Below are 14,855 nucleotides of genomic sequence, written 5' to 3'. Positions count from 1 at the left end.
ACAGACTCTTTACTGATGCTCACTGACTGTTAGTACTTAGACTCTTCACTAGTGCTCTTCACTGTGTTATGTTTAATGAATGTTTAGTGACCATTTGTTTGACTGCTACAGATATAATTTGGATTATGGAGCTGGAAGTAGATGTAATGCACTACTATTGGTGCTCAGGAATGCATGTATTAATGTTGTTCTTATGTATGTTATCTACAATTGAAATTCATATGGGGCCACACTTGCAAAGTATGCCTACAGTTTCCCACTTTTGCAGATGAGTCACCCAAGTGAAATGTCATATTGCCTGTAACTGGAACCATACCTTGTGACCTCCTGGAGTTAAGTCATATGCAGAATGCATTACATACGTTAATAAAATGTAAAGTATACTTAGCTATGCAACATCTGTATACACAGATTTATTTCTCACAAAATATGATATTCAATAAAATGTCACACAGCTATAACATTGTACACAATGTTACTAAAAATAAATCTACAATGTAAATATACAATAATATATACATAGTTAACTGCAGCAGTATTACAAAGATTAGTGCAATATGTGATTATTAGCTATTAAAATAAAAACACAACTGTATTAATTTTGCACTGCTTGCAATATATAATGATTGTTGTAAGCTCAGTAGTGTGTAAAGATCTGGATTCTTTTGTTGCGAGTGTCACTAACATAGATGCTACCATTGGGACTGAGAGCAATGCCGTGCGGACTAGCAAACTGACCTTCAGCAGATCCATGTGATCCAAAGCAATGAATGAAGTTACCAACATGGTCAAAGACAGACACACGATGATTGTGATCACATATTAAGACAAAGCCATTCACATCAGTGGCAAGACTATATGGTTTATCCAACTGACCCCTATTAGATCCATGAATACCAAACTTGCCTACATAATGACCATCAAGAGTATAAGTAACTATGCAGTGACAATGTTTGTCGGCAACAAGCAACTGATTATTGATGTTAACTGCTACATCATAGGGTTTACGTAACTGGTCAGAACCAAAAGAGATGCAAAACTGACCACTGTACTGGAACACTGATATACGATGGTTACCTTGATCAGCAACATATACCCTACCATTATGTGTTGTGATACCATAGGGCTCCTTTATTTGACCATCATGTGAACCGGAGCCTCCAAACTGCAGCAAGTAGTTACCATTGACACTAAACTTCTGTACCCTGTGGTTATCTTTATCTACCACATACAAATGATTGTCATTGTCAAATGCAACACCTCGTGGATAATTGAAGTGACCATTATTCCTTCCAGGGCTTCCAAACTTCCTAACCAACTGATCATTGTTATCAAACACATATACACAATTCTTATAACGACCTGTTGCTGCCCATGCTCCGTTCCCGCTAAATGCAATGCAAAATGGTTCATCCACGCTACCATTATTATTTTGTATTTTGTCAGGCAAGTCAAGTGATTGGTATTTCCTGACCACAACCTTGTAGGGACTTCCCGACCATTTATGGACACATATAACTTAACCTCTCCAACTTGCTCACCTACAAATGAAGCCACATAACTACCATCATTGTTATCCTTCACCTCCCCAACAGTCACATTGCCTGTAAATGATTTTAACTTGACAAATACTTTGTGACCTCCTGTGGGACAATGATCTCCATTGCTATCCTTGGTGATTATGGTGACTTCTACCTTTTCACCTACAATGATGGATTGTGGAAGATCAACTATCTCAAAGGCATGGATATCAAAGAAGCAACCAAAGAGTGGAAAAGGATTATTGTTGGGTGTAAATCGCATAGCAGCTAACTGAACAGGTTATTTGTTCAGTTTACTAAACTTCTCGATGAGTTACTGCATACCATTACACTTGCTTCTTTGCAGATGATGTTTCCTGGTCAGAGCTCTCCTTTAGAGCATCTTTCAGTTCCTTCATGCTCAAAAGTTCAGCTTGTGTTGAATCCACTTAATCAAGTTGTGTTGTAAGTGCCTTCTCTTTCTGCGACACTGTGTCACATACTTGTTGCTTCACTTGGTCTTTCTGCTTCATCAGCTTTTCAACCAGTTCAACATAAAATTGATCAATTTGCTTGTTCACTTCATCACCTTGTTTTCCTATTTTCTTCATCATCTTTTCAATGTTATTATGTAGATCAGACAGATCTTCAATCATCACTTCCAATGGACTGGTAACCGCTTCTATCTCAGATCGGTGCTTACTGGCTATTTTCTTTACAGTGTCATGATTGTGGCCATTGTGTTTCTTCGTTGTACAATACATACATATTAACTCATCACATGTTTCGCAATAGTACTTCAGTTGTTCATCATGTTCCTTGCAAAGTGGGATGTTCCCCTTAGCTTGGATCATAGGTTTTTCACGTTTTAGGTCAGTTAATAATCTGGCACTATGGTCATGAAACTCTATTTGGCGAATGTGACTGGCATGACAAACACTACATAGGAATGAGTTACAGTCAGGACAAAATGACACCACAGGATCATTTACATTACATTTGTCACAATTGACTTTCACCTCCCCAGTCACTTTCTTCTTAAGAATCAAATCATCAACTAGTCGGTTGATGAAGAAATTGGTAGCAAAATTCTTCACTCCTCCTGCGGGAACCTTAGCTTCATTTCTGCACTCAGGACAGATGATCTTGAATTGTACCTGCATCTTCTCCAGACATCCTTCACAGTAGGAATGATAACAAGGCAGATACTTGGGATTCTTGTACAAGTCATAGCACACTGGGCATGTTAAATTATCTCGAACTTTCTTCACATCTGGATTCATTGCTAAACTTGTAAACTATAATGTAAAGAATTCATAATTTTTAATAAGATGACAACCATATGTAATAATTTACAAATTTAACAACTAAACATACTATAGAGGCTAATAGTAGCAATTAGCCAATAATAACAAGTATTTTCATACTTTATTTTACTTAGAAAATTGAGGCTGGTATTTTATTAATATTTGTAGAGAAAAATCAACCTTCACAGTACTGATATCATGCGACTGTATCTTTAAGTAGTGCATCTAAATAATGGCCAACACTAAGGACTTGACTTGCGTACTATGTCCTGTACCGCACCTTGGATATGAACTTATTTTTGTCCTTCTTTGCATCCCATTCCTTTTTTAGTTCTTTCTTGTAGTGCAAAGGTGTCAATTCAAGGTATGCTGAGCATTGAAATGACTTTGTGTATTTATCAGTACAAGCGTATCATGGAAATGGCCTGCAAACTTCATATCAATCACACCTCCAAGTGTTGAAGTAGGTGAATTTAGAGTAGGTGCACTCCGTGTATTGTTCAGTACTACTGTATATAAAGTGTAAAGGTGGAACATAACTGACAATTAAGTAAATCAGCTTCCTTGCTTGGTAGCAGGCATGTGACTGTTGCCCAATCAGAGACTAATGCACCTGGTGCCATTTTTACTTTTGATGCTGTGTATAAGAGTTCACCAAAGATGCACTATGTATGTAGATAACAAACAAGACCCAGAGAACTGTTCATTTCTGGTCACAAAGTTTTACATATCTACGTACCTCTATAAGCAGTTTAAATCATATCAAAACTTTACGAAAGTTTATGATGAACTCTCTTCCAGGTATCACATAATTCTATATAGTATCTATTGTGATTCTAATTAAAACATACATCACAAAAAATCGGCAACATAAAGTGATTGGTGCAGCTGTTCTGCCATGTAATACATTATTCCCAATGCTAGAGTAACTAGCTAGCTGAATGGTATAACGTATTTTGTAGCCAGTATAGTAAGCATTGCACATTTTTTCATATTGAAGATAACAGATAACTTCCCGCCTACAAACTGTTTTGAAAAGCCCACATAAAACCATGTGATCTTGGGTGGAGGCACTGCAGGAAGTGTCATTCCTCATATCCTACCACAATCTCACATGTGTACTGTACTAGTAAGTTCAGAAGTATGAAGTCCATACTGATGGTATGCCTACTGGGCCTTTTTAGTATGATGTACCTATGGACTCCTACACAATTTCACTGTTGTTGTTAGATAGATATGGATTTGGAAAGTCTTAACCAGACAAGCTTTGTCTACATCACTCACAACATGATTGCAGCTTGTATATGATAGCAAGGATCCAGCCCTATCTGCTTTTCATTTCCCCCATGCTTCCCTTTACAGCAATGTCAATCAGTAATGCTGTTTTAGCTTAATGCATTCACACTGTATTTGCTAGTTGATTTATTTCAATATGTTTGGAAACACACTTTACCCTCATGATTACAGATTGTACTTGTGCCAGTGATAAAAAGCTTTCTAAGTCCACATGATATAAGTTGAGCTAACAGATACCAGCTTATTCATTTGTTAGATTGGTGTTTCCCTTTTATATTGAGAAGCCACTCTAGATACTGGTATGAATGTTATGCCTATGAAATGCATATTGGTTGGTGCCACACTGCTGGTAAATAAGCCTCATGTTATCTCACTGCTGACTAGACCAAAGACTGATTTATGAACTGAAAGGGACCAAGTGAGCATTCTTGGCATATACATAGTAACAACTACACATCAGCTATGGTCAGTGATAAAATGAGGCTTGTTTAGACATTGAGATCAGACAATGTGGTAGAACCAACAATTGTCTAATGTGAGTGGAAATAGTACCAGGTAATACTGAATCGTACAATCAGAGATGTATCAAAATTTCTTATAATTGTTAACACAACCTTCATTCAGACTTGAACGTAAATCTCTAAAATACCATTCATTTTCTGATGTTATTACTATTATACTACTGTGAGTGTACAGTTGAGAAATCCTATTGTATCAGTCTGGTGTGGTGTCCTGTATATCTATTAATGTGACCACCACCAATGCCACCAAAGAAAAATGAGGATTTGTAATGTATATGTACTTGTAATTAGATGCACAAAATATGCATGTATTAATGTTTGTGTTTACCAATTGTCAGTAATACGCTATAAGGTTACTTAACATGTTCCTGTGCAAGGTAGGAGATAATAGTTCACATTGTTACAAATCTAAACTACCATCTCCTATACAGACCAAAAGAATGTACCACAACACATTTTCACAACAAGGGACAAATATAACATTTCCGCAGCGGTGTATTGTAAATGCACATAATATAGTCTAGCCACGCTACTGGAAGGTTCACTCATGAAACTATATACATACAGCATACATGTAAAGAACATGATTCACAATAACTCAAGCACAGCTCAATTATTGGACTTTATTAATTGCATTTTAATATCTGTTTTTTACAATACTTCATAACAAAGCTTTTTCATTAATGTGCTATCCCTCGCATGCTCTCTGCCACTTATGAGGCACTTAAAATTTTTAACATAATGCTAGTCTTTATAAAAAAGAGCACAAAGACCTTCAGTGCTGGTCACTGTAAAGCTTTAATAACAATAACAAAATAGCTACAGCCTTATAGTATGTCATAAGATCTATTAATGGATTACCTAGCCAAACATTCACAACACTAGCTATAAGCTTCAATGATTATCCCTTAGATTAGGCTATATACACACCAGCTAGCTACATAAAGATGCATGCAGTACCAAAACGTATTTTATTTGTATATCTTGCCCATATCACATTAAAGTGCTAGGTTGGCCAATCTTTTTAGTGGTGGCATAACCCAGCAGAAGTTAGCAAAACTGAATCAAAGTCCATTTTCTTACTTTGCATTTGGGAGTGGGAGTCTGTATAGCTATTCAGTGTACTTTGACTTCTTTGCTATTGAGCATGGTACAACTTAATTGTCCTAGAACTGAGTGACCATGGCCGGTTTCCTCACATCAGTTGTGTGCACAACATAAAGTAAATGGCAATGCTGTAGTGCCAAACACTGGTGAGTCATGTAGTTACACTCCAAAACAAAACAAAAAGCATAATAAAAAATTACCAGTGAGAGTAAATAAATGTAAGACTGCATGCTTTGATATTGCTCATATTCACCTTAGGAGATTTGAGTGGTTTAGCCAAAGTTTTATAATAGACTGCCTAGCTGAATAGATTATAATTATTTAGCTGCAGTTTGAAGTATAGCACATGCATTTCTTCTTTTTTGTCATCCACAAGCCGGCTTTTGTGAAACTTATAATACATAGCTGCCATGTGATCCTTCACAGAGGTGCTGCAGGAAGTGTTGTTCCTCAATTCCTACCACAATTGCGGACATGTTCAGTCCATGACCTCTAGGTGCAGTTGCCATCATCAGTTTTTCCACCATCCTATTCATTGTCATTGTTACATTCATCACTGTCAGTCCTAAAATTGTGGGACTCACAACTACTGTTGTTAGGATCTGGAAAGTCTTGAGCATTTATCTGCATCACTCACATGATAAATGCATACAGCTATAGTAAATGATAATGACATTCCCAATCTGTTTCCATTTATATTCGTTTCCACCATGCGGTATTTCCTTTACAAACTGCATCAATAATGCTACTTACCTTAGTGCATTCAAGCTGTATTTATTAGTTCAAGACTTTTACAAACATTTGAACTGTTTAGATAGAAAATAATATTAGTTTTGTTTCCACCAGTGGTAAGCATTTCTTGTATCAAAGGAGAGTTCTAAGTACACGGTATTATCACTTTGAATGGTAAACACATATATACACAAAATTAATGCATAGTTTTTACTGTGGTGCACAGTAAATCTATTGGATGAGACCACATTTTTTGAGGACTATTGCCACCAAAGAAGAAGATTGCTTAAATTTGATAAAGCATTCCATTTATTTCATGAAGCAGTCTTTGGTCTTATAGCTGCTTATATGTTCCTGTGAAAGGTAGGACTAAATAATAGTTCACTTTGTTACAAATGTAAGCTATGATCTCCTACACATATGTATGAATCAAAAGAATGTTACTGTACCACAACACATTATCACAACAGGTGGACAAATATTATAAAGATTACATCATAAGCCATCTATACTACTGTAAGATGCACTCCTGCATGCACATGATGTATAGAACCTGTAACCATTCAAAACTAAAGGAACACAACTTCATATTAATTTACTAGCTCCACTATTGCACAAATTAACACTAGTTTGCATTAAGTTTGCATGCTCTCTATCACTTCTGAGTCACTTAAAATTTAGTACAGTGTTATGTCTGTATACAAAAACAGCATACTATAAAAACACAGTCTTGATATGCAATCAAACTTGCACAGCATTAGAAGCCTCAGTGTAGCACAAACATAGACCACAGGGCTACATACCAGCAAGCTACACCAACAACAAGAACTTATACATCAAACCATACTAACTGCACAAACATAGACCGCAAGGCTACATACCACCAAGCCTACACCAACAACAAGAACTTATACATCAGCCATACTAACTATCTGATAAACAATCCTCACTTATCTCACTACTGGCAAGAACAAAGGCTGCTTCATGAACAAAACAGAATGCTCTATGTAAATCCCAAATCAAGTGACAACATATAGAGTGCTCTAGGTATTAAGTTCATAGTATAGCATAGACTATATTGATCAGCCCATGCATGGTGTCAGAAATTAAGTGATAAAATGCTTTGAGACTTAAGGCATGGCATGAGATCAGACAATATGACCCAGCCCTAACAAAATGTTATAATTTTTGTCTGATGAGAGTGGCAAAACACCAAGAAATTATATATAGGTAATAAATTGTACAATCAGACATCCATCAAAATATCTAACACAATCTTCATTCAGGTTTGAACGTATGTCTCTATACATAAAATACCAATCATCTTCTGGTGTTATTGGTTTTGTGCTACTGTCAGTGATGCACAGATGAGAAATCCTACATTAAACATATACTTCCACTAGATCACTCTTCTTTGGTGCATAATACTGGTACTTAAAAGCATCCCAATAGATAAACAGTGCACCACAACAAATATGTGTTTACTATTGTGATAAAAGCTACATAGCATGTTCCTGTGAAAAGTACATAAGAGATAATAGTTCACTGCTTTACAAACCATCTTGTCAGTGGTCTATACTGTAACTATAATGCACATAATATATAGTCCAGCTGTCTATACTACCGGAAAATACACTCATGAAGCTACAGCATGCTCATGTAAATCATGATTATAACTTGCTAGTTCCATTATTGCACAAATCTACTGCCTATCATAACTAGGCCCCATACCATAAGATGAAAGTGTTTCAGTTTTAAACAATGTGATATATTGCTCTTATTTTTGATGCCCTCTAGTCACTTCTGAACTGTTTAGTACAGTTTTATGGAATGCACTATAGATATATTGCATGTTGTAGTGTCATCAACAATCGACAAGTTTAAACTAAATTTGGTGGACGAATGTTGTCTGAGAACTCACACACTTGTTCTGTTTTGGAATTTATACTTTCAATTGTATCTAGCTACACCATACATCCCGATTCTGCTGACTAACATATGTGCAGGTCTGCATGTAGAAGCTGCTCAACTGGGCTAACCTATCAAACACACATTCTTGGTCTAGCTATACAGTATACCTATAGCTATAAGTTCTTAGTCTAGCTTGCTGGTGTGTAACCCATGCAGTCTAGTTTGCATTGCACAAACAATGAGACCCTTAGCTACTGCTGTGCATGCAAGTTTACAGTAATAGATTGATGACATCCTAAGACTGCCATATTTTTACATGCTTTTTGTACAATATTAATTCTACATGCAGGTTAGAAAGCCGCAGGCATCACAAATGCCTGCTGGACCTTTTTTTAATTATTATTATGATAATTGCAAAACCTCGCAAGCGAGTATGTAAGTGCACTATATGTACAAAATTAAGTAATATTAAGTAAGTAAGTAAAAGAGTCAATTGAAGTAGGCGTTAACTATTTCAGTTGGTAATTTGTTCCATAATGCAATGGTGGCTGGGAAAAAGCTAAACTTGTATGGATCAATCCGTGTACCTGATCAGTACATAGCTACAATCATATAAACATTTTACTATTACATGGTGGGCCGATCAGTTGAGGGCTTGACAAGGTAGCTACAAATGACTGTAAAATATACTCTATAATTTCTACTACAAAATATTTTCTGTCTTAATTTGGGAGACTAAATGTGACCAGATTTTACAAAACCGATCCAAATCGCACATCAGGCAAAATCAAACTAACACCACCAATGGATAGCTACACTATCATAGTAGTAGTTTTGACACTCAGTACCACTCAAACTACTCAAGGCTGGTTTCAACAGATGTCTTTTCTGGGGGGTGTGTAGAGCTCGAATGGCAGTTTTAGGCCTTTTGAAGGACCTGGCTTGGCAAGAATCAGTGGTTTACTGGTGGACAGCCTGACAATGTTGGCCAGACCTTTTTTTGTGGATTTTACTACATATCAGCCACTAAGGATCCAGCACAGCCCTGTAATCTCGTCTCTGGACTCCAATCGTGGTCTCAGTGTCACTGGTCTGCCTCCATTTTGAGGTCTAACCCTTGCCTACCCCACCACCCCCCACCCTGCTACCCCCCCACCTCCCACCCTCCACCCCTTTGTGAGCACTCGTGATACTACTTCACTCGTCCAACAGCTCAGATTTTCTATCTCATTTGGCGGGAAACTCTACAAGCAGCTACAAGTACTGGAAGTGGTCTGAAAGGTAACAGATTTAGTGTGAATTTCATACGCGTGCTTGGCTATCCTAGGAGAGTTATGCTGGCTTGAATTCTTTAAAACCGTTTATCTCGAAACTTCTAATGTTCGATTTGGATCGTTTTTCCAAAATCCAGTCACATATAGCTAACTAGCTAAACAAGGACTATATATACGTAGACCTATACGTATAGTTATGTAAGCCTCCACACTAGTACTCCGAGTCCAGCAGTGAACATGTACTCTGTCTTAATAATAGTTGTCCAACAGTCCAAGGAGTACATGGGTTTTCCCCTAAAATCAATCGGCATCGGGGAAATAAGCGACGGACACTGACTCGAGAAATGTTATAGCTATATGTATAGCTACGTCGAGCTACGTACAGGGGTACATCAGAATGCTATTTTTACAGAACTACTAAAGAATGGAATGAGCTGCCACCATCTAGTTATGACAAACTCCTGGACCAACATTTATAGCTAAGTCAATTCAGTTATATATCAGCACATTGCTGTCTTCCAATATAATATAATCATAATCATTAATATTCATGATTCAAGTCATGCGCCGGGCCACGCTGAACAGAATTGATAGCTACACTCAGCATACGCTCACCCTTCTGGTCTGAAGTACTTCACTGAGCCTCAGTGCCATATCGGACGGTATTCCGCGGCGTAGCTCAGTAGTTATACTGATCACGATCAATTCAGTTCACGGTAAACCTGACGGGTTGGCGTGCCTAAATCTGTTGTCTTTAGTGTAAACAGTTTACTTTATAGCTAGTCGCACGCCGCCCCAATATTATATTTATATGCATCAAGTGACGTCATCAGTTTCATTTTAATACTATGTGTACACAGGTTCTAATAGTTCTTGCGCATCGACAAATTTAAAGCGGAAGTCACGTGTGGTAATTATAGTTTGAAGTTCAAAAATAAATTGATTTGATTGGTCGAAATCCTATGCACGTGATTTCGCTTGTTTTTGTTGTCGCGCAAGGTCTCTTAGAACCGCTGTACAAATGTAATTTAATTGTGTATCACGTGATCTCACATGATAATTGTTAAATCATACTATAGTATGTTCACGCTGAGCTGAATCCTCAAAAACATTTAATAACTCATGGATGCAATTACACTTAATCTTGTTCATTTATAGTACTGCTTGACCCGCTGAAATCTTTTTGTTCAAATGTTTGACATAATATTTAAGGCCAATCAAAATTTCACAATACATTTCGTATGTGGAAGCCATATAAGTACAGTGTCCATTACAGCCCTTTCCCGAACTTGTAATGGAGCCAAACTGTACGTGTCTGTTGTTGACACCTTTGCTGTTACCAATAATCAGTGTTGGGCAAGTTACTTTTTAAAAGTAACTAGTTACATATTACATATTACTTTCAACTGAACTATTTAGTTACAGTTACATATTACCCATAAAATAAAGTAACTGTAATAATATTACATATTATATTACTTTTTGTCCGCAGCCTTAAGCTCTCACGTGTAAAACTACCACCTTATCACGTGACATGATTGCGTTGTTGGACAATGTGCAAATCTTGGTTATAAGTCAGAAGCTGGTGAATAAGCTTCATTCAGTAGGCTTCGTTATTTCGCTGTGGCTAGGCGTTACTCAGAGGATAACTAACGAGAATAGTAACTTCGTTACTTGTAGTAATAATATTACATAATATTAGACTCATTACAGTAACTATATTACTTAGGTAACGCATTACATTTGTAAGTAAGTAACTTGAGTTATATTACCTGTTTTTATAGCGTATTTCGTTATATTACTTAGGTACCACAAAAGTAAACGTAACGCGTTACTCCCAATACTGCCAATAATCATCTGGTAGGCTGAAATGTTAACTCTGTTGAGAAAAAATCCACTTTTAAATTTTAGCTGTTTTTCAGGATTCAGCTCAACGTGAACATATTATATTGTTTTGTCACTACTGGACATATTTCCCATGAAAATCCAATGAAAAAAAATGTTTAACCTGTGAAAAGTAAAGTTTTCATTGGGTGGTCCCAATGAAATTTTATTTTCATAGCATTTTATTTGGGCAAATTAATGAAAAACCAATGAAAACCTAATGAAAAATTACCACTGAAAACTCTGTGAAAAGCTTTTCATGGACTTTTTATTGGTAACTTTTCATCAGTTTTTCATTGGTTTTTCATTAATTTGCAAATGCTATGACAATAAAATTTCATTGGGACCACCCAATGAAAACTTTACTTTTCACAGGTTGAACATTGGATTTTCTTGGACAAAATGTGGGGAGGGGCTGATGTGGGTGAGCGGCACAATTTCTGGTAGTGCTGTTCAACCAGCTGATGATGTATTGTTGACACAAGCAGGGGGATCGCAATGATGGTGCGAATACAGTACCTTTGGCATACACCAGAGAGAACTTGCATTGAAATGCCATGGTTTTCTTTCTGCTGGGATCTGCATTTCTGCAAGTTAAAAAGGACTTGGTCCACAATATGGTTTCACCAATACTATGTGTTGTAGCTTGAAGTATGTAGACCTGGAAGTGCATGTGGGAGCTTATCAAAGGCCTTACTAAAGTCAAGCAGTAGTACATTTTTGCTGACTTTGGTTTCTATAAGTGTATGCTACGTAGCTGACTACCTTCCTGCATGCTGACAATATATCCCCCCTCCCCTCCTTGCTAAACAACTATCATCTGTCTATGTGATATGTAATTCCCAGAGTCCATTTATCATTCTACATTGGAATTAATGTGTTGTACATATGCATGCCTTCTGGACTGACTCTGCTCAATATCATTAGTCTACCAAAATGAGAGATTGGAAAAAGTAAAAGTTGCTGCATGGTTGACCACCTCAATAAATAGCTCAGTTACAAAGTAACACTGCTGGGTTACTACAAATTGCAAATATCCTCTAGAGTTTACCTAAGTTTAGTTAATTTATAGTTCTTCCCAAGTTGTTCATGAAAATAATACAGTTATCATCAAGAGATGATGCTGCTGCAATTGCAGCCTCTGCCCGTGTTTCTAAGGTTAATTAAGGGGGCAGGCAACTATGTCCTATGGCTTCCGTGGATTTAAAACATGTCTTTATGTGAAGCTCTATAGTCAACACAGACACTATTATCTAACTGATCAATAACTGATGTTGTAGTTGAGGCCTTGAATATCTGTTTAGTGCAAATCTGAGTAAAAATCTTCAAAGCATGTGTAAATGTAAACTATGGCACAATTATCATTTTTCAGTAAAATTGATTCTTCTTCTACAGCTGATGATGAAACTCTCTAAAAATTTTTGCAGAGGCTTGTCATAGTATTATCTTGAAAAGTATGGAATCAGATTTTTGTATGATGTTATTACCCGACTACTAGAGCACCAGAAAACCGGATCAATTTTTTCTTACAAATATTGAGAATTCCACAGCTAATTTGAAAAAGGAATTCCAAAAATTGCTTCCATACTTTTGTTACAAATCCACTTAGGTAGCAGATTATAAAGTTTGAACACCATAGAACTAAAACTGAGAAACTAGTTTCATAAATTCCATAACTGTGTAGGTTTCAACAACTTTTTGGTCTTAAACACAAAGCTGAAACTTTTAGTGAGTGTTTTTAACTGGAGATGATGATTTCTTAGTGCTATAAATGCATCTGATACAAAAAATAATGGATAGCAAGCAAGGATCAGTAGAAAGCAGTTATTTTCAGGTGAAGCCATAGGAATTAGTAGCGTGCCCCCTTAACAGAGTCATTGTAAAGAGTGGTTCACCAACAATAAATATTATGGTCAAAATAATTATTTTATTGTGTTACTGTAGCAATACATACATAACTAGCTAAGGTTTCTTGTAATTTTTCGTTCTATGCCCATCACACTAGTTCTCTAGGTGGTCCAGTCATGGTCACATTTATACTTCGGAAAGCACACAATTCACTTGCACAGCTGCTAACCACTAGTTTTGCCTTCATAAACAATACTGAAATTCTCTAGTCATAGAATGAGTTGAATATAGCTAACTATAGTTATCTGTAAAATTTCAAAAATGAATGGTCATGGAGCAACAAGGCATCACATAAGTAGCTATAGTGGCTACAAAGAATTTGAATTTGTATAGGGATCATAATGGGAACAAGGAAGGTTGTATGGCTGCACCTATAGATAAAGTATTCTATGCTACATCTGAACTCAGCTAGCTTGCACCTACTATAGTGCACATTGCAGTAATATGGCTTGTCAATTATATAACATAACTGATGAAGGTTAATTAAAATGTCCACTATTAGTCTAGTAGCAGCATGACTTAGACCAACCTCCCTTATTTCACCATTGTTAAGATCCCTTACTGAATTCCTAATTACTTTTTGCAGCATAATTCAATGTCATGGTGAACCACATCAAAAGAATGAATAATGCCATGCATGCAGGCATCTAAAACCTTCCTTCATAATTACATTGTTGGCTAGGTATAAAATTAGGCCCAAATGCGTCTCCTAGAATGCCGACCAAGTTTCTATGAAATTAATTTTTTGGATAAAATTGATCTGCAATATGCTACAGACTACTGAATGGTAATTTGCAAGGTAAGGATGTTTGACAAGGCAGAAACATTGCAATGACTATTACCATTATATAGAACTGAAAAAAAGATTGTAAAGTATATCTTGATAATATAACACTATATACATCAAAATAAAATTGAAGCATGTTTCAGGGGCATATATAGGTAGAAGAGTTTCAGGAAAGTGTATAGGGCTGAAACAAATACTACAAATACTTGAGTACTCATTAAGGATTTTGGTACACAGATAGTAAAATTGGTACTCGAGTACTCATTAAAATCACATGATTTAATTAGCTCACATGATGCATTTTCCATCAGATAGTGACACAGTGAAAGCTTTAGAGTTTGATTAGTATGACTTGTCAGGAACACTAACATCAGTATTTAATACACTGTGTGTATCATTGTCGTTACTTGCATACTCAGTATAAAACATGTCAAATGGGTATGACTACAAGTACCTAGTATTCATTAGTACTCAAATGCTAACTCTAGAGAGTACTCGAATACTAAAGACCATGATCATTTCACCCCTACAATCTTCTTTATAAATGTAGATCTCTAGATTTTCAACAGAATCATTTCTTAGAAGGGACATTTTATATATAAATTTTG

At 36.4% G+C, this 14,855-nt stretch overlaps 2 protein-coding genes across 2 annotated transcripts; both read right to left on the bottom strand.

Annotated features, from left to right (window-relative positions):
- Window positions 1–489: 489 nt before the first annotated feature.
- LOC136259268 (E3 ubiquitin-protein ligase TRIM71-like) lies at window positions 490–1,803 on the bottom strand. Its single transcript, XM_066052756.1, has 2 exons — window positions 1,566–1,803; window positions 490–1,518 (listed from the first exon to the last, which is right to left on the bottom strand). Exons 1-2 carry the CDS (start codon window positions 1,801–1,803, stop codon window positions 638–640), a joined length of 1,119 nt encoding a protein of 372 aa, XP_065908828.1. The 3' UTR covers window positions 490–637.
- Window positions 1,490–10,407, bottom strand: LOC136257350 (E3 ubiquitin-protein ligase TRIM56-like). The gene is made up of 2 exons (XM_066050517.1): window positions 10,284–10,407; window positions 1,490–2,818 (listed from the first exon to the last, which is right to left on the bottom strand). Exons 1-2 carry the CDS (start codon window positions 10,320–10,322, stop codon window positions 1,970–1,972), a joined length of 888 nt encoding a protein of 295 aa, XP_065906589.1. The 5' UTR covers window positions 10,323–10,407; the 3' UTR covers window positions 1,490–1,969.
- Between the last annotated feature and the right edge of the window lie 4,448 nt (window positions 10,408–14,855).

Source organism: Dysidea avara, chromosome 6 (assembly GCF_963678975.1).
Source record: "Dysidea avara chromosome 6, odDysAvar1.4, whole genome shotgun sequence".
Lineage (NCBI taxonomy): Eukaryota > Metazoa > Porifera > Demospongiae > Dictyoceratida > Dysideidae > Dysidea > Dysidea avara.
The sequence above is the reverse complement of the archived record's forward strand: the minus strand, read 5'-3'. Positions and strand labels throughout refer to the sequence as shown.